We start from the raw sequence: 21,953 nt of genomic DNA on the forward strand, positions 1-21,953 counted from the left end.
TCCAATACTTTTAAAATTATTAAAAATATATCATGATTTATATTTTTTTCAAATTTATTTCGACGTTATATTTTTCGTTAATGAAATATAAATAAACTCTAAATCTATCTTATAATTTTAGTATTTTTTTCAAATCTATTACATGATTTTAATATTTTTTTCAAATTTATCCTATATAAAGGGTCACAGTGACAAGATCGTAAAATGTTGACGGAAGATATACTGACGGGATACATTTGTAAAAAAAAATGCAAATCATGAAATACTTTTGATAACTTCAAATATATATGATAAATTTTTTTTTAAAAAAGTATAATCATAGGCATAAAAAAATAATAATAAACTTTTCCACAGAAAAAGAAGATAATAGTAAACTGGAAAACGACGCCACTCGCTCCCTCGCTGCAACACTTATAACTCGCGCGTTCTATGCGTCAACTCAGAACGAACTTACGAACGAAGACTCACCCACTCGGACACGGACTTGCTTTCTTCTTCATCATCACGAGTTCCTTCATCGGAGTAGTTCTCCATCTCCGTCGAGCTTTCCGGAAATGAATTCGAATCACCTGCTCCTCGAGGAGCCGATACGGATGGCTTCGATCCTCGAGCCGTCGAAGCCGGTGAGCAAGCACTTCCAGTTCTGATGCTTTCACTGTTGCTCGTTTTTGAGCTGCGTCTTGAGATCGTTCCTTGTTGTTCCCGAGCTCCGGCGAAGCTCAATCTAGCTTGTTGCGATGACCGGATGCTGCCGATTGTTGAGCTGTCTGCTGCGTCCTCTGTTTCTTTCTTAGTGAAGAAGAAGCTGCAGCACCGGCATCGCGGATTCGTGATCGTTGTTTGCTCTTCTTTCTTCTTGGTCTCGAATCGGCCGGATCGGTGAAATGTTCTTGGAGCGTGGGAGAATTTTTTTTTTTGGTGGATGATTTTCATTTTCCTGGAAAGAAGGCTGGGATCGTACTTCGATGTGTTGAGTTGTTGGCTCATCCTGGAGTTGATATTTTTGGATTATACTTTGATGGATGAGCAATTAAAAGCTGATGATTCTCCTTGCTATGATAGGTGAAGCATATTAGCATAAAGTGTAATCTGAATGATCCGTTTTCGGCTAACTTCTGAATTTGCTCTTTCAAATCTTGCCATCAGTCTTCTTCATTTTAGTGGAATTTCTCAGTCGGCAGCTTACAGGAAGCTGCCGTGGAGAGAAATGTATTGGTGTCACTTTTTTTTTTTAATCTTTTCTTGGCTTTATGTTCTATGGTTTTTGAGTATTTCGGATTAATCTTAAGTATTATTAAGATGGAGCATCAACTGCGGACTGTTTTTAAAAGTTATAGTTTTTTTTGCTGCTAATTGCGTTGTTCTTTCGTTGAATAAATTTCCAGACTTTCTTTCCGGCAATGACAAAGATTGTTGGGACGCTTGGTTCAAAATCACAGTCGGTCAATGTGATCTGCAGTTGCTTGAATGCTGGAATGTCAGGTATCATATGTCCTCATCCCACTTGACTTTTGATTATATGAACAACTCCTCGACTTATTTGTCCAAAAAAAAAAGAAAAAGGAAAAAAAGAAGACCAACTCCTTGACTCGTGATATATTGTTATGGTTTATTTTGCCCGATCGCAGGACAGCTTCCAAGAATCTTTCTTTGTCTGAATAGAGTCTTAAATTGATCTTAGAAATAACTTTATAAGGTTTTCTTTTATGGCTTGACTGGTTGGTATTCTTGCAAACAGTGGCAAGATTTGATTTCTCCTGGGGCGATGCTGACTTTCATCAAGAAACATTGGAAAATTTGAAGATGGCTGTCAAGAGCACAAAGAAGCTCTGTGCAGTAAGCTCATCTCCCTTTATTCAAGACCATTATTGGCAGGATCCATGTTAGTCTTTGTTGAACATGATTGCCTGGCATGGATTGTCCAATGGTTCTGATTCTTTTTAACGCAATTGGGCTTCGGGCCACTAATTCGCCAAAAAAAAAAATGGATGTGATTCTTTTGGTTGACCTATCTGTGATGTTTTAATGGGGCTGGATAGAGACAAAGTGAATGGTCATAATATCTTCCATTTTTACCTTCAAATTTTGCAGTCTTATTTGTCATCTCCGTTGCAGGTTATGCTTGATACTGTGGGCCCAGAATTGCAAGTAGTAAATAAAACTCAGCACCCCATTACTCTTCAGGCAGATTCCTCCCTCGTCCTAACTCCTGATCAAAGCAAGGAGGCCACTTCAAATTCGTTGCCAATAAATTTCAGTGGACTGTCAAAGGTTTGCAATCTATGTGTTTATAATGCATTCCTTCGAAAGTTTTAGCTATTTGTGTAACAGCTGAAATACTGGTCCGTTCAAAGCTTCAAAGGATGTTAATATGGAGGACCTGACTTCCTATATAAGAGTTGCATGCTTAATGAGGTCTAAGCTTTATTTTCCTCCTTAGCTACAAGGTTCTGCACAAGCTGTGCTGAAATAGTTTCTCCATTATCTCAGGCAGTTAAAAAGGGCGACACCGTATTCATTGGTCAGTATTTGTTCACAGGAAATGAAACTACTTCCGTGTGGCTGGAGGTAAGATGGATCCCGTAAATTATTACTAATCATGTTCTAAAAGAACCAGTTACCTGTTGGATATAAACGACACATATTGACTTGATTAGGTGTTTTACTGGCCTTATTTCATTTCCCGGCGTGGCAATAGATGCTTTGAATTTTTCAGGAGCGCTGTGTGCTCGGTTATACATGTTGAAGAATGCTTCTAATGTGAAAATAATATTTTACAGGAATTCCGACTTATAAATTTTATATACCTATATGATGACTTAAATGATTTTCTGAACTCAGGTAACGGATGTGATTGGGGAAGACGTGGTTTGTCTCGTAAAGACCTCTGCTACACTAGCAGCATCACTATATGTTCTTCATGTCTCCCAAATTCGGATTGATTTGCCAACACTAACCGACAAAGATAAGGAGGTCATTTTTTCTTTTTTTAGTTGAAACAAATGGCCAGCTTCTGGCGAAGTCGTTTCAGACATATCATCTGCATTAATGGCTAGATTTAGATATAACCTATGTCTGGCATTTCCTGGATAATAGCCTTGTGATTGACATGGAAAATGCTCGTTAAATATGTTCTGTTGTATCTGACTGGATTACTTATTGTAGATTTTCCCTTTTAGACAATGTTTGAGCTGTGGTGCTCTGCATTTACTCGGTATACCTCCCAATCAAAGTAGCCTGTATGGATATGGAGCAAACTGAAAGCATGCATCTTTTATTATATCTACATCCTAAACATTACCATGCTTTGTAGAAAAATTACTGATTATGACTGGGTATTCCAGGTCATAAGCACATGGGGGGTCCGGAACAATATAGATTTCCTCTCACTGTCACATACACGACATGCAGAAGACATTCGCCAGGCAAGAAATAATCTCCCAATACAGACGTTTTCTTTTTCATAAATGGCATTGCATTTTTCTAGAGAACCCTTTACTTGAATAATTGTTTTGGGATAAGTAAATAACGTTTTCTGGTGTACTGTCTATTGTGTTTGGACTTATGGTTTTTCCTATGATAATGTTCCCACTAACATCATGATACAGTGAAAGGTGGTTGTTTGTTACCCTTCCTAACTAGCAGTTACCTTTCTAATGTGCAGGCACGTCAATTTCTATCCAAATGGGGTGAGCTCAGTCAGACTCAGATTTTTGCGAAGATTGAGAATTTTGAGGTGATTCCATTGATGCGGCTCTACAGTCCTATGATATGTAAGAATATTGGAGTGCTAATTGCACTTTATTTATTGCCTCGTAAATTTCAGGGGTTAAATCACTTTGATGAGATCCTACGAGAAGCAGATGGCGTCATAATATCCCGTGGAAATTTGGGAGTTGATCTCCCACCAGAGAAGGTCCTACACTTTCACCATGAGACATGCTTTGCTCTTTTAAATGTGAATTCGAGATCTGATTGAAAATGTGTGGACAAATCAAAGTATATAGGATTAGCATTTCAGACAAGCAATATAGTATTTTCACATTGTTCAGAACTTAAAGTTTCATAACCGATATTGGTGAAGTATTAAAGAATTTTCTGAGAGTATCTATTATGGATCTTCCAGGTATTTCTTTTTCAAAAGGCTGCTGTTTACAAGTGCAACATGGCTGGAAAGCCTGTAATTGTCACTCGTGTCGTGGATAGCATGACTGATAACCTTAGACCAACTCGTGCTGAAGCAACTGATGTTGCCAATGCAGTTTTGGATGGTAAGTTTCATGCATTTTGTTAGAGATAAAATAATAAATGATGTTATCATCTATCAAGGTTAACCTCTTAGAGCATATAGCTATGACACTCCCAAAATCTTGAAACATTCTATCATTTAACAAAGTTGGCATTTTAGATAAGATCTGATAATCGCAAAATTATAGCAGTTTTGAATGAGAGTGTCACTCTGTTCTAGTGAGTGATTGAATGTTTTTTGTCCTCAGATTTTTCTCTGCCATGTATGTTCTTTTCCTGAAAATTACCGGACTGTTCAACTTTTTGATTGTCATTCATGACGAACAGCTTTAGCCTGTGCTTCACTGCTTCAGGTAGCGATGCAATTCTTCTTGGCGCAGAAACTCTGCGTGGATTGTATCCTGTTGAGACAATTTCGATTGTTGGAAAGATTTGTGCTGAAGTAAGTTTTCCTTCCCCTATTTTAAATGTGTAGACCAAACAAAGACCTTTATTTCTGGTAGAAAAATATCTGGGACCTTAGAACTGCAGAAATGATTTTTAAATTGAAATATTTTTAGTCAATTTGCTCAAAATTCATGCTTCACATTATTTTGGTCTATTGCATTTCTGCAGGCAGAGAAAGTTTTTAATCATGATCTTTACTTCAAGAAGACTGTAAGATATGTAGGGGAGCCGATGTCCCATTTGGAATCAATTGCTTCCTCCGCGGTATTCCCTTGTTATCAACTTCAATTTTTCTTTGAGCTAAGTCCCAATGTATTTTTCATCTTGTCTGTCACCATCTGATGAATGGCCGGTTGAAAGAGAGCTTACATCTGATATATGTTATGTGTTCCTCCTAATGATGTAGGTCCGAGCAGCCATCAAGGTGAAAGCTTCGGTTATAATATGCTTCACTTCTTCGGGAAGAGCTGCGAGGTTAGTTTTCTACTGGTTGTCCTGACAGAGATTGGCTCACTATTTCAGATCTTCTCTGCTAATAGATGATCATTGACTAGCTTTTTCCATGCAATTGCAATCCGATTGCCTCATTCTAGTTCTAAACATTTTATTCCTATGTGTTCATGTAGATTGATTGCCAAGTACAGGCCTACAATGCCTGTGATATCTGTTGTCATTCCTCGTCTCCAGACAAATCAACTTAAGTGGACTTTTAGTGGTGCATTTGAGGTAAGCAACTTCTTTCAGTTTTACTGTATGGTTTTATGCGATATTGTGAGACTTCAATTTTCAAATAAAGACCAAATAGAGTGGTACGTCCCCAGTAGTTTTCTTCATGAAAGAAGCTGTCAGTGAGTCCATTCAGAAACTTTTTGGATTGGTTTCTTTAGTCTAATATGACTTACTGTGACAAAAGAGAGGCTGTAAAATGATGTCAAGATGCTCCAGCCTTTCATTCCTTTTCTACTAGGGCCTTTAGAACCAAGATTGATGAATAATTTTGCTAAGAAGATTGCATTATCTGAATGAAACTGGAATGTTACAGGATCCGGCTGCTGATAATGAAAATAGCATAACCTTTTCCAATTTTCAGTCAAGCATACGGTATATGAGGTCATTTAAATTATCGATCCCAAGAAACTGGACGGCTAATTACTCTGCTTTTAATCATTCCAGGCAAGGCAATCTCTCATTGTTCGGGGTCTTTTTCCCATGCTTGCTGATCCCCGCCACCCAGTAAGTACTCTTTTTTCCTCAACTTACACATCTCCTATTATTGTAGGTTTTATCCTCTCCTGTCTCCTGTCTTGGGGTTCTCACTGCTCGTAGTTTCTTTTTCCCTTCGAAACAAAGCCATGACCCATACGCCCAACACCAGGGCAGATACCTACTCCCAGTTACGTTTCATTTTGATTCAGAGCAGCCTGGACGCTAGGGATAGCCTTGAGCAGATTCCTACTCCCGGTTACATTTCATTATGACAGCATGAAAGCTAGGGGGTTAGCCTATATTTACCTTACATGATAGAGTGAAGAATAATCGTTTTTCGGTACAAGGATACTACAGCAAAGTAATGAATGGGAAGTCCAGTTCATGGGGACAATTTTGCATCTCGTACTCATTCCTCTCCAGAGCAGCGATGATTTTTTTTCCTCTCTTGAAGTTGCAGTACTCTAACTGCTGCACTCTGCAGGCTGAATCGACAAGCACGACAAACGAGTCTATTCTCAAGGTTGCTCTCGACCATGGCAAGGCATCGGGAATCATAAAGGCGCATGACCGTGTTGTTGTATGCCAGAAAGTCGTGGATGCATCTGTTGTGAAGATTCTCGAGCTTGAAGATTAGGAAATAACCGTGTAAACTCTTCATGATCTACCTGTTTCGCATTTACTGTGGTTTTAACTACTTTTTTGGGATGGCACGTGTGGACTACTAGTGCTAATCGGGCCTAATTCTCGAGTATGTTCCATTTGAGCGCTTGTGCAGTCCATGAGATCGGAATTGCTTCAAATTCACGTCTTCCACAATCCTTGGGAGGTACAGACACAGATGGAAGTAAAGATCAGTTTGCGACTCTCTCCCTTTTCTTCCCAGGCCAACATTAGGTGAAGATACATACATAATTGATTCAGGTTATTTTTCGGGAAACTGTACCATAACGAAGTATGTGGTGCTTGGGAATAAGAACAAGCAGGGAGGACAAAAATAAAAAGGTTGGTATCCATTGAAACGAACCAAAACATACTCCAAGTTACAGACTATCGGGGGCGGGCGCAGAGAGAGAGAGGGAGAGAGAACAAAGTTTATATACAATCCACAGCTGCGGTGCAGAATCCAGTGGACATAACTTTGTCCTTCAATTTCACGAGGTTAAAGAGCCTCTGGGAATCGTAACTCAGGAGGTCCTGGGCCAAGTATTCCTTTCTGTTCAGTTATTTTCCCAAGCCCACCGAGCGGCTCTGCTGGGGCGGTTGCTTCTTCCTCCCTCCAGTCAAACCAATCGGCCTGAAATAAAAAGAAGCAGATGATGCCCGGAATTGTCGTAAGCATACTTACTGGGTATGAGTCCAGGATCAGGACAAATCCATCATGAGAATCCAAACACAATCCCAAATTTCATAAATAAGGTTGAGAACTTCATTCACTCATCTTCAGAAGACTAGGAGGAAAGAATGACAAAGAAGAACAAATATCCCACTACTCTGCTTAGAGAACACAAAAAAGCTGACCAACTCTCTGTGATCTACCAATTTCTAATCAGATCGGACGAAGATTGAAAACCATATACCCGTCACAACTAATTCAAACGAAAATGGTACTTGGAAGAAATCAACGAAAATGGGAAAGACTTCATCATTTTTAGAAGAAAACCTATCAACTACCTCACTCATAAGTTTTCTTTCCACTTAGAAGAACGGGGACAACAGAAGAACCGCAAATTCATTTTCATTTGATAGCGCATGGGATATAAAAAACAAAAAATTTGCTCTCATATGCGTTTAGAATAGGGTACTCGCCTCATCATTAATGTAAGTCACTTCCGGCAATACTGGGGTCATGAGTGGAGGGGCAGCATCGGGGTTTGGCTTTTGAAAAATAAATGTCGTGTATAGACCTGCAGAATTATGAACAATTTCAAAAAATTAAGCACATTTTTCCCTTAAAAACAATTTTGATCATTAGGGCCAGAAGAAAATTATCGCTTGGCCCATAATTAGCATTTGCAAGGAAGAGAACAGAGACACACCTAATATATCAAATGAGCGAGGAAGTAGTCTCCCTCGGGGATCCACCAGGTTCAGACCTGAGTTCATTAGCATTCCTGCAAATTGTGCTCTTTTGGCAGCACAAGAAGAAACAATTGTTTCAGCTTGATTAACAAATCATAGACGAAAGCATGGCTGATTATGAACATAATAAGATATGCATCAATTTATTCTGTGAGCTTCCATCAATTTATACTGCGAGCAGCTACTTCTGTATTAACAAAACTAACCAAAGAACTGTCATTCTCTAAAAATGTAACTGGCAGCATACCTATTATCATCGAAAAACTCCGTTAAATTCTGAATCTCCACATATTCAAGACCAGCTTCCCGAGCCAACCTGTTATTACGGTCCATCAGACTACACAAACAAGTACTTGAGCATACTTGATGCTACAACATCTTAATGGACTAACAATTTTTAACCAGAATCCACCATATCACTAAAAATCAACAGTGAGAAAATTTCTACTGCACAAAAATATATCCCGAAGTTGATGCAAATTCATTCAGATGCAGAGATAGCATGCTCCCAGATGAGGCGGACTAATAAAGTCTTGTCATATTTACAAGTATTTGATAAATCCACTAATTCAGAATGTAGAGTGCATAAAAACCAATTTCCTTTACCTGATCAAGCTTGGGAAATGAACCAAACAATGGGTTTCTGCAGAGGTATCACCAGCAAATTTAAGCTGGTATCTTTTACCAAACAGTGGGAACCTGAAGACGATCGAGAATTTAATTGCTCAATTAGTTTGAATATCTTCTAGGTAAAAAGTACTGACATATCGGAGCTTACAACATACTTCTCTTCTTCGACTTCAAAGGTGATCACGTAGCTCTCTGATCGAATGCAGTTGGGAACAATCCCAGGTTTCATACTGCCACTTCTGTTATGGTATGCTTCTACATTCTTCTGATACTTTGCCCTAATTCGTTTAAAAAAGACAAAAGGGATTCTTTACTCGCAATTTGGCAAGTCAATGTCATAATAAATAGTCGTTATTACTAATGCCATTACTATTACTTCATCTGCAAAGCCTCAACTAAAGCCATGAAAGATTGACCTCTAAATGAGACTACGAGAAATAGAGAAAGCGAAGGACCACTCCGCAACTCATTGAAAGAAAATGACTTGCCTATGAACCTTATAGAATGAGTAGCTCGGTCTCAATTATATGCTTTGGAAGTTTAGTGTCAATAAAAAAATTATGGAAAACAGTGGGAAAGAATACCGAGCACAGGGGTGAAAGGAAAAACTTTTTAACTTGAAAAACAAAAAATTTGCAACAAACAAATCAAAGGGAAGAGCGCAAACAAGGCACTCTTCGATAACCAGAGTTTCATACCATATGGTAGATGAGTCAGGAGTAATACCAAAAAAATAACCCCCAGGTTTCAGCAAAGAAGAAACATTATGCAAAAGCTTCCTCGCCTTCTCCTCTGTCTCAAAACATAACTGCAAAAGAGAAATGCCAATAAAAAAACACCTTTGTTTTTTAGCTGCAACTAGAGAGACTAAACCGCATGATTGAAAGAAACACGAACATTCAAATTGACAAAGCCAAAGGGACCTGCAAATGCTGTAAGCAGGAAACCAAATCGGCCTGATTCATCTTCTCCTGCAAATGCTGTCCTATATCATCCTGAGAAGGCAAAAGCACCATCATGGATGATATCACAGATGAACAGAACATACCATACACTAAATGCTCTCTTAATTGTGTGCAGCGAAAAATGAAAGCTCACCGTGCAAGGGTCGAGCTCGAAAAAATCGGTCGTGTAAACTTTCCTAAGACTCTCCCAAGCTTCTCTTCTCTCACTTATCCCGGAAGAAGATTCATCTGCCAAACTCAAAGCCCACACATGAGGGTTGCACGACATGTTTCCAAAGCAACATGCTGGGGAACCATCAGGGCTCAGAGACGCCCATGTCCAAGGTTGTCCTCAGAGCAAAATTTTCAATAGAATTTCCGACCAAAAAAAAAAAGTATTTCCAGGTGATACACAGAACATACGAGCAATGAGAAACGGGTACCATACCAATCCCGATGTAGTGGCCGATTTGAGCTTCTTCCCATCTCTCCGCCTCGAGCCCTCCTCCACAGTAGAGCTCACAGACCTTAATCGAACCCAGAAAGCAACGCTTGAGCGGGTTGTCGAACGAACCATTCGCGTTATCCGCTGATCATCTAATAGAAGGGAAAGGGAGTTACCGTGGCGTAGGGGTGGACAAAGATCTTGATGAGGGCAGTCTTGGCGAGGTCATAGAGGCGGTGGTGAGCCGACTCGGGCCGCTGAGTCGCGAGTTGACTCATTGAGCTTCTCAACGCCAATGGCGGAACCTCTTCTCTCTCTCTCTCTCTCTCTGGTCTCTTCTTTTGAGAGCCGAAGTGAAGAAGGTACGAGGGAAGGGACAAAACTCACAATTTGGTCCCTGAAAGATGTACTTTTTGAAACTTAGTCCCTGGAAGATATTTGTTACACAAATTGAACACGGCTGTGCAACGTTTAGACATTTTAGTCCTTCTGTTGGCAATCGCAATTGATCCCTCACAGAAAATACTGATATGACCCGTTATCCTGTGACATGGAATGTTGAGCTCCACATGGGCATTCTTTTTCCGAAATAGCTGAATAAAGAAGACACCTACCTCACCTCCTTCTGCTTTCCTCAATCTCCAAAATGAAATCAGGAACCCTAAAATCCAAATCCTCTCCATTGTTCTCCTCCCATCCCATCTCATTCTCCATCCGCTCCATTAACTCCAATCGAAAATGAAAGATAAAAACAATAACCCATCTCTATTCTTCTTTCGATCCATACCCATCATCAATCTGTGAGAAGTAGGACAATGGGAGGCGAAGGAAGCCATCGTGGAGGGAAGCAACATCTCCATAGAATATTATCGATGGTGGAGAAAAGATACAGTGCTTCCTCAGTTGGAGAGTCAATAAATCTATGTGGACGTAGAAGGAGACTTTCGATACAAACACCAACTAAAGAGCAAAGTTATGATAAGCGATTTCTTGAATATCCTTTGTGGAAGAGGAATGACCTTAGTTGTGGTTACTTCTAGTGGATTGATGATGATGAGCAAAACTTGGGAAAGTAATTGTTATATCCCTGCAATCCAGAAAAAGTCAGCGATATCAGATGCTACTCCTTGGTACCTTTTTACCGGGAAAAATAAAACCAGAATAATCTGGTTGAGCATGAATAGAATATTCAGTCATCACCTCAAGTAGGGGTTGATTTTTACCAGTGACGGGTTTCTAGAAACAAAGGTCTGCTGCCATTCAGACCGGTCTATCTTTCCGTCCCGATTCACGTCAGCATCCACGAAAGTCTGCAAGCATATATTCGGAACTCAGGCAACCAGTTGGAAATAGACCTCAACAACTAGGGTAATAAACAAAATCACGGGTGAACTATTGCTTTTAAAAAAAAAAAAAAAAAAGTCCCACATGATCAAACCTTGGATGACTCACCTTATCGAGTATTATCTCAGACCAATTTCATCTCAGACTCACAAAGAAGGGCAATCAGCATTTGCTTGACCTCCAAAAAATGGCATAATAAGATGGGTGCAGAAATGGAAAACTTAAAATTGTATGCAGCCATATTTAAGCATTTGTGAGAACTGCCAGCTTTGCCTCTTGGTGCTCGATGAATCCAGTACCATCCAAATCATATAGCTTCAAGGAAACTGCAAATCAAAATATGAATTCAAGTTAGATTACTTATAGTAAAACATTAATGTGCGCTGCAAAGCACTTGGAGCATGAGGAGGATTATTTCAAGAATACCATATCAACTTACAGTCAGTTGCTTAGACCCGGTATCCATTTACGATGCAAAGCTTATGCCTTTTAAACCTACCGTTCGACTATCTCGCTACACCTTCTCGTGATCGAACCCCAAACACTGATTATTAAACGGGTTGGAATGATCATGAGGAGATTCACATTCGAGATGAGAGATTACGGTTAGGGTTAGGGATTTGAAGAGAATCGTGGTTTCAATTGATCGAGAAGGGTCAGAAGATGTGGAAATTTGGAGGAATTCGGATTAGGGTTTTTAGAATTCGGGGGGAAATCGGATTGGGGATTGGGGATTTCAGAATTTGGGGGGAAAATCATATTAGGGATTTGAGATTTTGGGAGGGAAAATTGGCAAAGTCGAACTTAATGTTCCGGGCCATCACTTAACGGGCCATGTCAGCAATTTTTTGTCGGGACGATTTGTGAAAGGGAATGGAAGGATTAATGTGTTCTAACATTTCGTAAGGGAAAACTGATTTATCTAACCAAAATTTTTTAGGGACTAATTTGTATAGCGATGTATCTGAAACGGTGAGTATTGTCGGAGGGAAGGAGAGGAGGAAGCCGTGAGGGAGAGGCTTGAATCCGTGCTCCCGGCGCACCATGAGCCCAAGTTATGGAGGGCGAGGTGGGGCCGCAGATATTACCCCGATTAATTAACTCGCCATTTTCGCTACCGCTGCTGGGCAAATTGAGAAATGGAGCAGGAGCAGGCTGGAACGGAGACCCTAGTGGAAGCTGCTCTGCAAGTCCTGAACACGCCCGACCCGTACGAGAAGGCCCGACTGGGGGACTCCGTCGCCACCCGGTGGCTCCAAGGCCGCATCGCCCGCCCTTACGATCCCTCCGTAGACCTCCCCGTGCCCGACCGCCCCGCCCGCCTCACCAATGTAAGAGCTTATGCAAGTGTATCTTCCTGATTGAACGCTAACCTGTTGAATTGCCTCAGCAAGATGCTTGCAAATTTGCGCAGGTTAAGCTGGTGTCCCCGAGCCTCATGCCGAAGCTCGGCAAGGCCGGGAGCTTGCAGAGCCGGCAGGCCATCGTCCATAGCCTCGCCCACACCGAGAGCTGGGCCATCGACCTTTCTTGGGTATTCTCCTGTCTCTTCTAACATTCTTGACACAGCGCAGATAACAGTTTCTCAAACTTAGATCCGAATTTAGGCTCGAAGGGAGTAAAACATGTTTAAACCCTAACAATATGCTGAAAATAAAGGGTTATCGCAAACTCAAATATTATTAATCAATAGTTCTTCCTGAGATATAAAGTTTTGGCCTTCTGCTACAATGAGATGGACTGCATATATATAGGCCTACGACAACTAAGGATAAATTAAAATAGACAATTAGAATCTAGACTAACTTCCTAAAACAAAATAAGTAATTGTTTCACAATAGAAAACTATGACTCTTGACTTAAATTAAAATGCAAGTAATATCTAATTCTAAATATATTTCTATCTAAATTAAATATACTACCTAATTAAGATAATAATATTTTTAATCTATACATTGAGACATCTCATCTTCTCTTTCCACGTGACGAGAATATTTCTTTGATATATCCGAACTATGCTTCTTTGGGCTTGGGCTGTTTGATATGGATTTGGCCCGAAAAATCCTCATAATCATTAAATTCGGATTTAGGCTTGAGAAACCGTTATTCGCACTGCGTCAATTCCCTTGTTTCAGTTCGATGTTAAATGTTCGGAGACTTCATACAAGTGTCTAATGATTACTCGCAGTCGATACTCAGTTCACATTTCTGCTTGTTCATTTGATGACATAAAAACTTGTGGATGTACCGGTGGTAACGGATTTGCAGGTCTCCTGAGAGGATGATTTCAGTGTTCAAACAATGTTCAAAATGGTTGTATGCATTGCGGATTTGGTTAATTATGCTTTTACTCTTCTCATCATTCCGTTTCTGTTGTCTCTTGAAGGATATAATCGCCAGATTTGGTAAGCAAGAGTCGATGCCGAGAGAGTTCTTCACTGACTTCGTGAAGGTGGCCCAAGATGAAGGAAGGCACTTTACCCTCCTCTTGGCCCGTTTGCAGGAGCTCGGATCTTTCTATGGAGCATTGCCAGCTCACGATGGGCTCTGGGATTCTGCTACCGCCACGTACGGGGACCTCCTAGCACGCCTTGCTATCGAGCATTGTGTCCATGAGGTCGGTTGTCCTTTGCAATCGCATGTCCTCCCTTTTTCTTAAACTCCTCTGCTTTGAATGTAGAGTAATCTATTCCTTCCAAGTGATAACCTTTTCTCCTCTTGTTCTTCGCGTGTATGACTGCATCATAATAATGTATTTCACCTGAAAACAGGCAAGAGGGCTCGATGTGCTCCCCACCACGATATCTCGGTTCCGAAATGGAGGGGATGATAAGACGGCGGATCTGTTGGAGAGCGTGGTCTACCCAGAGGAGATCACACACTGTGCTGCTGGAGTGAAGTGGTTCAAGTTCCTCTGCTCAAGATCCATTGGTAGAAAAGATGCAGGCTCTCGGGAAAGTGAAGCGGGTGGACCTGGTGATACAACGGAGGAGTGTGAAGAAGAAGAAGAAGTCATAAAGAGGTTTCATGCCATAGTGAGGGCATTCTTCAGAGGTCCCCTGAAGCCACCGTTCAATGAGGAAGCAAGGAAAGCTGCCGGGTTTGGGCCTCAATGGTACGAACCTCTCGCTTTCAAAGAACCCTCCTAGGAATGACGTTCTTACTGCTATGATTCAAGCAGCAACACGAATACGATCCATGGATCTCTGTGTGTTTGTTTAGCTGATTGAGAAGTGAACGTGTGGGGTTTCCAGCTCTGTGGCTTTTCGCCCTTGGTCCCCTTCGCATCATTAGGCTAGAATTGAAGAGTAGAAGAAGAAGGATCTTTGTTTGTCTTTCATTCGCGAGATACCGGTTGCTATGGTAGTCTGATTGTGTCTGAAGATTTTGTTCGAAATATCAATTCAATTAAGATGAGATGTCGCCAGAGTTATGCTGAAGTAAGTCAACACTCTACTTAGTGCATTTTATAAATTTTGTTGTTCCACTCAAACCCGTAGAACTTGAGTCATAGACAACTGGGTGTCAAGCACAGAACTTGCACATAACCTGGCTTGAACTCCTCTTGGCCAAGCTCAGAACTCGCATGAAACTCTTCTATTCAAGCGTCTATGTCTAGAGACTGAATGAAGTACTTTCAGTTGTTTTATTCGTACTCGTGGGAGATGTATGGGTAATCGACTAGAGGGTGTTGGGTCCACAGCAACTTAGGAATATCCAAGCACAGAAAAGCAGGCTTGAGCCGCCCCTTTACCAGTTCGATCCAAGCGTCTGCATAGTACTCAAGGAAGATCGAACGTTTCCCGGTTCCTAAAAAATTGAAATTACAAGAAAAAAAAAATGGGCAAAAGGAAGACCGTAATGGCAGAGTCCATTTGGTTCACCCCAAGTTAAAAGCCACAGGCTCATAAAAAATAAAAAAATTAAAAAAAAATCTGCCCAACCTAAACGAAAAACGTTATTATCACAAGCAACGTATGGTTGTGGTCCCCATCCCCTATTGATAAACCTAACAATCGAATCAAAATGGATGCAACCAAATAAAAATTGCCGTATCTCAAGTGGGCCCAAAATGTATTGGGGATAACAACGTTGATTGGGACGAAGTAATTTGCCTAGTCATTTCCCATGCATATGGTCGTGTGCATGCACACATGCACGTGGACATGAAAACAAGGCTAGACCGACAACTACATCGACACAACTTGGCTAGTAGAGAAAATCCTGAATTCATAATGGAAATCCTAAAAGATTAGATACTCGCGAATACCAGTCTCTTTCTGCGTAAATCCGATCGACTTCGGATTCAGGAGCTATTCCCCGGATTTCAGATTTAAGGGCTATTCCCGTGTTCGTTACAAAAAATCCCAAAGATAATAACAAGACAAGAGGTGACCCAACAAACACACACAATTTCGCATATGGAACATTTACCAGAAGGGAAAAATCTGCCTGTGGCGTTTACCAATGTACATCATCAACCCAACTAAGCTGTGCACTTTCTGCGAAACTAAACTAAGCCCCCTCAAAAATTCATAGAAAACACAAAGTAAAAATCCACCCAACCTATGCTCTAATCCACAAACCATCAAAGAAGTATGAACAAGCTTATGATCAGCAGAATAAGAAGAATGTACCTAAATCAAGAAGAAGAGTATGCCTTTTAATCTTCCCGATCACTACTGTCCTCGGTTAAAAAGCCTATAAATCCCACCCGTCTTTCCTACCGTTGAACTCCCACTTCCGTCCTCCCAGGCCCCCATACATCTCCGAGAACCTCACGAGGCACTTGCTCCTTATCCCGTAATGCACTTGTGTGTTACGGCTTATAGCAGCCCCTGAGAACTTGGACGTGTCAATCGCCCACGCGGGCCTCACGTACTCTACAGTCCTCAGGGAGGAGCTCGCATTAGCATATAGATAGTTCAGCAGGACATCCTCGCAGTTGAAAAACTCATCCACAAGCTCCCTCCCTGCCTTCGCCTCGGCACTCCAGTACCTCTGGAAAGCTAGTCTTAAGTCCATAAAGGCGGCCCCAGTGAGGATCATATTGTAACCCCCGTGGGCCCGCGCAAACTTCTCTGCCCGGTACTTGAGCGGGCTGCCTGCAACCAATCGTGGGTAGAAGCCGACAATCCGATCAGGGTGCTGACGCCACACGTTGAACCCTCTCTCCACATCGTCGCACGTCATCATTATATCGTCATCCAGTTCCAGAACCGCCCGGGTCGTAATCAAAGAGTCCACCTTAAACCGGTTGTTCAGTGAGTTCTTACCCTCAACACGAATCCTTACTGGAACCGCAGAGTCAAAATCAGTCAGCTTTGGCGGAATCCCCTTGTTCCACACCACTACAATCTCCTTCACGGAGGAGCACCTCGAGTAGTGCTTCACGTACATCTTCAAGTTCCAGAGACGAGCGTCGTAGGTCATGGTCAAAAGCGTGAACTGGGAGTGCTGGCCTTTCAATGGGTAAGCTTCCTGGGCCCCATTGCCTCCATAGATATATTTAACACCATTGCACATTAAAACTGCCCCAACTGAGAAAATTACGGCGAGGATGAATTTACCCATGCAGGTATTAGTCCTCACCCAGCCTCGGAGAAGTGATGGGGCCCGGTTCAATCGGGTGCAGAGCCACCAAACCTTGGAGGAGAGAGCACCATCACGCTCCCACGCCCACAAGGCACTACTATTGTAATTTCCTTTTTTGCCCAGACCATAACTGCACCAGTTCAAAGGAATAATGCACTTCACAGCCCCAACAATAGCGCCCATTAAGATAATAATTGCAGCAACTCCCATGACAGAAGCAACACCAAAGATGAACCTAAGAACAGAATCTCCCGAGGGAACCCGGTCACCGTCCATTACTGCGATCCACTCGCCTGAAGGGAGCTGCTGAGCATCGAGGTGGTGGTAACGAGCCCCGTTCCAAGCGTTCCTACCCTTTGCGGGCTCTTCTATGCCCAAAGAGACCTCAACTTCTCTGTATTCATTCTTAGTGAGCATCTCCACCTTGAAGACCCGAACTCTCCGTCCATATGTTTCCCCAGAGTCCTGGCCCACGCGATAGAGGTCTCCATTGTAGACAAAGGGCCTGCCTCCATTACGAGCTCCAACACTCTTTTCGGTATTGTAAATAGGGTTCCGCTTGTGAGGTATCCAAGGACCGAGCGGAGAGTTGCTATACCAGATTTCTAATTGGCCGTTTTTCCTCGCACCAAAACCAGTGTGGTCTGACCCGAAAAGCCAGTACATTCCATTGTGGTTTATTATGAATGCATCAACAAGGGGCTTCTTCATGATTATCTTTTCCAGTTTCCATTGCAAGGGGAAGTTGACGGCACTGTAGATTCTAAGGTCTCCCTTCCCACTGCTTTCAGGCATCATATATATCTGGACAAACAAATGGAGTCAGCCACTTAGCTGAAAAGAGGTTTAACATGCTCATGCTAAATTTGAAGGCCCTGACTTACTTGTCCCTGGTATTCAAAAACATATGGATACGAAAGATGCCAGTCCTCATCCAATGCAATACCCAACGGTTCCCATGTTGCTCCTTTATCTGTGCTCTTAGCAACTCCAATGTCACCTTGCATTGTTATGGAGTTCTTGGTTTCATAGAAGAGGTAAAGATTATCTTCCTGAAAGAGAGAGAGAGAGAGAGAGAGAGAGAGAGAACTAGATTAATCACCCTTGAAAACAAGTGAGTTTTAAAGAGAGGAGGAGGAAAAGAAAAAGGAACACTTCCCAGATATTGGATAACTAATCATGCAGACGTCTCACTCGGTCCTCTTACCACTAACAGTGTAACATGAAAATACAATCTTTTTCCATAATGTAGCACTAACACCAGACCACATTTTCCTTGATGCTCTCATGGGTTAAAAACATAAGAGAAGTAGCTCCTCCTTTCCTGGTAATAGATGATCCAAAGACAGGGTCCATTTCTCACAATCTTACTATTCTAATTTGTTTCATCACCATCATTCTCGATTGCGGTTTCATTGAATTCCTCTGTCATCCCTCTCAACAAAATAATATTCTCTAGGCAAAGTTAAATCATCCCCGCAGCTGACACTCAATCCATCTTAAATAGCTTTATGTGGCTACTATGACTCTTTCGCTAACTATTACACCGGTTAATATGAAACTATCTGAAGGCAGATCTGGATCCATCATGAAACAAAATTTTCACCAACACAGTAAAATTTCAATTTAATTCAGGCCTCGTGTTATTCAATCAAACAAGATTTCAACTAAGCAAAAGATACTGCCAAGTCAACCAACCAAAGGATTAGGAAGTTAAAAAAAAAGACAAAAAAAAGAAGAAAAAGAAGAAAAAGAAGAAGAAGAAGACAGAACCATATTCAGCAAAATCCAGATATATAAAAAGAGAAGTCCAGTTCGATTAAGCCTTTGAGCAACATGATTAGTTTCACGACTTCAAGGTCAGTAAACTCTCAAGTGGGTCCAAAGATCCAAAGTAACAGAATATCTAGTTTTACATTGACATGTGTGAAAGATTGTCTCCAATGAACCTCTGTTTTATGCATCTTAGGCCACTTGCCTCAGGGACCACAATATAAAAAGTAACACAGTACGAGTAAATATTCTGCACCTCGAGAAGTTTCTTTCTCAAATAGAAGCTAAGGAAAAAGAATAAACAATTGATTTATGCATGGTCACATGAAAAACGCACACACATGCTACCAACCATGGGCCCCCGTAAGACAATGCTCTCTATGGTCCACTTTTCTTTTATAATCAATTCTCAACCAACCAATGCTAGGTGTTGCATGCAATTTTCATCCTCGGTCAGACTCGAGCTATATACTTATCCAAGAAGAAAACAGTAGATGCCAAATCCGAGTATAACCAATGAAAACTTAGAATGTGATGTAAGAGTCACATAACCAAGAGATAAACATGAAAAGGGAAAAGTTGAACGAGAGCAACTCAAAGAATATGACAATAAACAATGGAAAAATGATAAATTTACCTGCAAATAAATAAAGGGATCTGCAACAAAGTTACTGGGGAAACCAGCATCGGACATAGAAGCACAGGTCACAACTGGGTTAGCCACTGGCCACGCCGCAGTCTGATCCCTCCACATGTTCACCTGCATAGACAAATTCCAAATACTCTTTTGTAAGTCCAATGCCAAATCATATAACCGGTTTAGGATATTCTGTGGGATGAACTGCAAAATTCAGCTTAATCGCTGCATATGAAGCAAGAAAAATACAGATTCAAAAACCCATTTAGATTCGGAAAAGTTTAACACCCATACAAGTGCCTGTGAAGATCAAAATGAACCCCAAAAAAGTTCCAAAAGCCGAGATTCAGAAAAGGGAGAACCTCAAAAGGCCACCACACAAAAGAAGTAAACTTGCACAAAAATTATCCCCTAAAAACGAAACTCTTCAAAAGGCTCCCTTCGAGTTGATGTGCCCAAACAGACACTGAAATGGAGATGTCACGTGAGAACCTAGTACGCTGTACGATAAGTAACGGGTAATGTCTCTCACTTCTTTTTCCACTTCAAAATGCTTTTAAGAAAATAAAAATAAAAATAAAAAGAATTAAGATGCATCCTGGTATGCACTTCTTCCGCCAAAATTGCAGAAAAATGCTCTCTTTTTTTTTCTTTCTTTTTTTTTTGTAAAATGGCGAGGAAGAAAAATATTCAAATGCAACTTCATTCTTCAGTCAAAAAGCTTCTTTGGACAAAAAGGCTGATGGAAAACTTAACTGGGGTTCATAATTACTCAATCCTTCCATGAAAAATACGGTTTTTTAGAGAGAGAAAGAGGGAGAGAGATTTTACAGTTTCAATGGGCTTGAGGGCGAGCGGAGAATCCCCGTAGAAAACGCCAACCGACCAAGACCCCTCGCTGTCCTCCCGGCAACCGAGCGAGGCCACGCCATCGCCACCGCCGGCACGTACGTACGGCGGCTTGAAGGCGAGCCAGGCGTAGAGCGTGCCGATCGACCCGAACAACGCGAGGCAACCCAGGAAGAAGACCCCGCACGACGACAAAACCCTATTGGACGGCTGGTCGTGGCACCTCCACCGGCACCAGCACCGGAGGCTGAAGACGCAGCAGCCGGGGGGGCCGGCGCCGACGACGCTGGTGAGGGGCGAGTTGGCCGCGATAGGGGTGGAGGCGATGCCCATACCGGGTTGACAATCAGGCTCAGGCACGGGGGGAGGGGTGTACTCAGGCGTCAATGGGGGGTGATTCGGCGACGAGGGTTTGCTGTCGACGGCGTCCCCATGCGGCGGAGATTATAAATAGAGATGGGCAGACGGGGCGGGTGTGGAAATCAGGTGGATAGAGGCGGCTATGGCTGAAGGTTCTGTTGGGTCGGTTACGACGAGGCGGATTAGGGCAAATGAGCGGTTTCCCCGCTTGGGTTCTGTTAGCTATGGCGGCCACTCTCTCTCCCCTCCCGCTCTCTCTCTCTCTCTCTCTCTCTCTCTAGAAAGGTGACAAGGAAACGAAGGGGTTTTTGGATTTGCAGAGGAAGACGTTACAGTCAGAGGGCACGTATCAGCATTTCATCCACACCCCACATGTACTTATATACAAGAGAAATTTGGTCTTGTTTTGGCTTCAAAATCACATCATCATATATATTATAATAATTTAACTTTTTTAGTTAAAATTATGGACTGCAGCAGTAGAAACATTGTCACCGTCCGTACTGTTCGCGAACGTATCAGACGAACCGAACAACTAGCGCAAGGTCCCATTAACGTAGCACTACCAAAGACTATATAGTTTATAGAAGTCGGTGTCCCAAAGTCCAGACCAAAGAGCACATAACTAGTAAATGTTTTTGATAAATGCACTAGAAGGGATTTAAATTTGGGATTAACAAATCATATGAAAGTAAGCTTGTTAGTCACTAAATCACTACCTTTGGTGGTTTAATAATTTAATTTTGGTTGGGCTAAATATACACCCCATATGACTAGGGTAATCCTTTTATGGTAAATTGATAAACTTAGGCACTAAAAGATGGGATATTATAGAGAGATGAAATGTAACTTTGTCCATTTACCATAAAAGGAGCAACCCTAGCCATATAGGCGTATATTAGCCCCATCCTTTAATTTTTCTCTATTATAATGAAGACACGTGTGCGTAGTACAACAAAATAGAAATTCTAAATAACTAATAAAGAGTCACGATTAGTCCAACAATGAGTATTGAACTTGAAATTTCTTGGTTTTCAGGCGAAAGCGTGCGCCACTGCTACACCTTCTTTGATAATAATAATTTATTTGAGAAAGAAGGTATAGCATACCGACACGTTCTTGCCTGTCAACTAAGATATTATAAGTTTGATTCTCGTACTGTAACTACATGTGTCTCTTTATTAAATATTAACATAACATTTGGTAGCGAAGTTAAGTTTGATTTGAGGAGATGAAAACAAAAGTAGTTATGAAAAGTATGTGAGAGAATTTGAAAAAGAAAATGAAAGTATTAATTATGTTGTTGAATTGAGGAAAAAAAAAAAGTCGAATAGTTGAGAGAATTTAAATATTAAAAATTATTTGTAATAATAGATAAGAAAAATATGAGAGA

At 41.4% G+C, this 21,953-nt stretch overlaps 4 protein-coding genes across 7 annotated transcripts; 2 read left to right on the top strand and 2 right to left on the bottom strand.

Moving 5' to 3' along the window:
- Window positions 1–432: 432 nt before the first annotated feature.
- Window positions 433–6,769, top strand: LOC116197775 (pyruvate kinase 1, cytosolic-like). Its single transcript, XM_031528016.1, has 16 exons — window positions 433–623; window positions 1,386–1,482; window positions 1,739–1,836; window positions 2,116–2,271; window positions 2,491–2,568; window positions 2,842–2,973; window positions 3,345–3,425; window positions 3,665–3,736; window positions 3,827–3,916; window positions 4,127–4,271; window positions 4,602–4,690; window positions 4,864–4,959; window positions 5,102–5,169; window positions 5,322–5,421; window positions 5,869–5,928; window positions 6,386–6,769. Exons 1-16 carry the CDS (start codon window positions 555–557, stop codon window positions 6,536–6,538), a joined length of 1,584 nt encoding a protein of 527 aa, XP_031383876.1. The 5' UTR covers window positions 433–554; the 3' UTR covers window positions 6,539–6,769.
- A 121-nt stretch (window positions 6,770–6,890) lies between these two features.
- LOC116197776 (mRNA cap guanine-N7 methyltransferase 2) lies at window positions 6,891–12,207 on the bottom strand. 4 transcript variants are annotated; one of them, XM_031528020.1, is made up of 15 exons: window positions 11,786–12,207; window positions 11,455–11,672; window positions 11,226–11,312; window positions 11,022–11,089; window positions 10,179–10,399; window positions 10,006–10,084; window positions 9,712–9,806; window positions 9,537–9,608; window positions 9,312–9,421; window positions 8,769–8,891; window positions 8,590–8,682; window positions 8,231–8,299; window positions 7,941–8,029; window positions 7,711–7,808; window positions 6,891–7,198 (listed from the first exon to the last, which is right to left on the bottom strand). In XM_031528020.1, exons 5-15 carry the CDS (start codon window positions 10,278–10,280, stop codon window positions 7,064–7,066), a joined length of 1,065 nt encoding a protein of 354 aa, XP_031383880.1. In that variant the 5' UTR covers window positions 10,281–10,399; window positions 11,022–11,089; window positions 11,226–11,312; window positions 11,455–11,672; window positions 11,786–12,207; the 3' UTR covers window positions 6,891–7,063. The 4 variants fall into 4 exon arrangements, with proteins under 4 accessions (XP_031383880.1, XP_031383878.1, XP_031383879.1 ...); XM_031528018.1 differs by having other exon boundaries at window positions 11,203–11,312; XM_031528019.1 differs by having other exon boundaries at window positions 10,179–11,089.
- Window positions 12,208–12,347: 140 nt separating this feature from the next.
- On the top strand, window positions 12,348–14,790 carry LOC116197777 (uncharacterized protein HI_0077). The gene is made up of 4 exons (XM_031528021.1): window positions 12,348–12,677; window positions 12,761–12,880; window positions 13,733–13,963; window positions 14,118–14,790. Exons 1-4 carry the CDS (start codon window positions 12,486–12,488, stop codon window positions 14,493–14,495), a joined length of 921 nt encoding a protein of 306 aa, XP_031383881.1. The 5' UTR covers window positions 12,348–12,485; the 3' UTR covers window positions 14,496–14,790.
- Window positions 14,791–15,738: 948 nt separating this feature from the next.
- LOC116197774 (glucosamine inositolphosphorylceramide transferase 1) lies at window positions 15,739–20,929 on the bottom strand. The gene is made up of 4 exons (XM_031528015.1): window positions 20,183–20,929; window positions 19,352–19,474; window positions 17,826–17,993; window positions 15,739–17,745 (listed from the first exon to the last, which is right to left on the bottom strand). The coding sequence occupies exons 1-4, from the start codon at window positions 20,531–20,533 to the stop codon at window positions 16,048–16,050; spliced, it is 2,340 nt and encodes a 779-aa protein (XP_031383875.1). The 5' UTR covers window positions 20,534–20,929; the 3' UTR covers window positions 15,739–16,047.
- Between the last annotated feature and the right edge of the window lie 1,024 nt (window positions 20,930–21,953).

The sequence above is a fragment of the Punica granatum genome, chromosome 2 (assembly GCF_007655135.1).
Source record: "Punica granatum isolate Tunisia-2019 chromosome 2, ASM765513v2, whole genome shotgun sequence".
NCBI lineage: Eukaryota > Viridiplantae > Streptophyta > Magnoliopsida > Myrtales > Lythraceae > Punica > Punica granatum.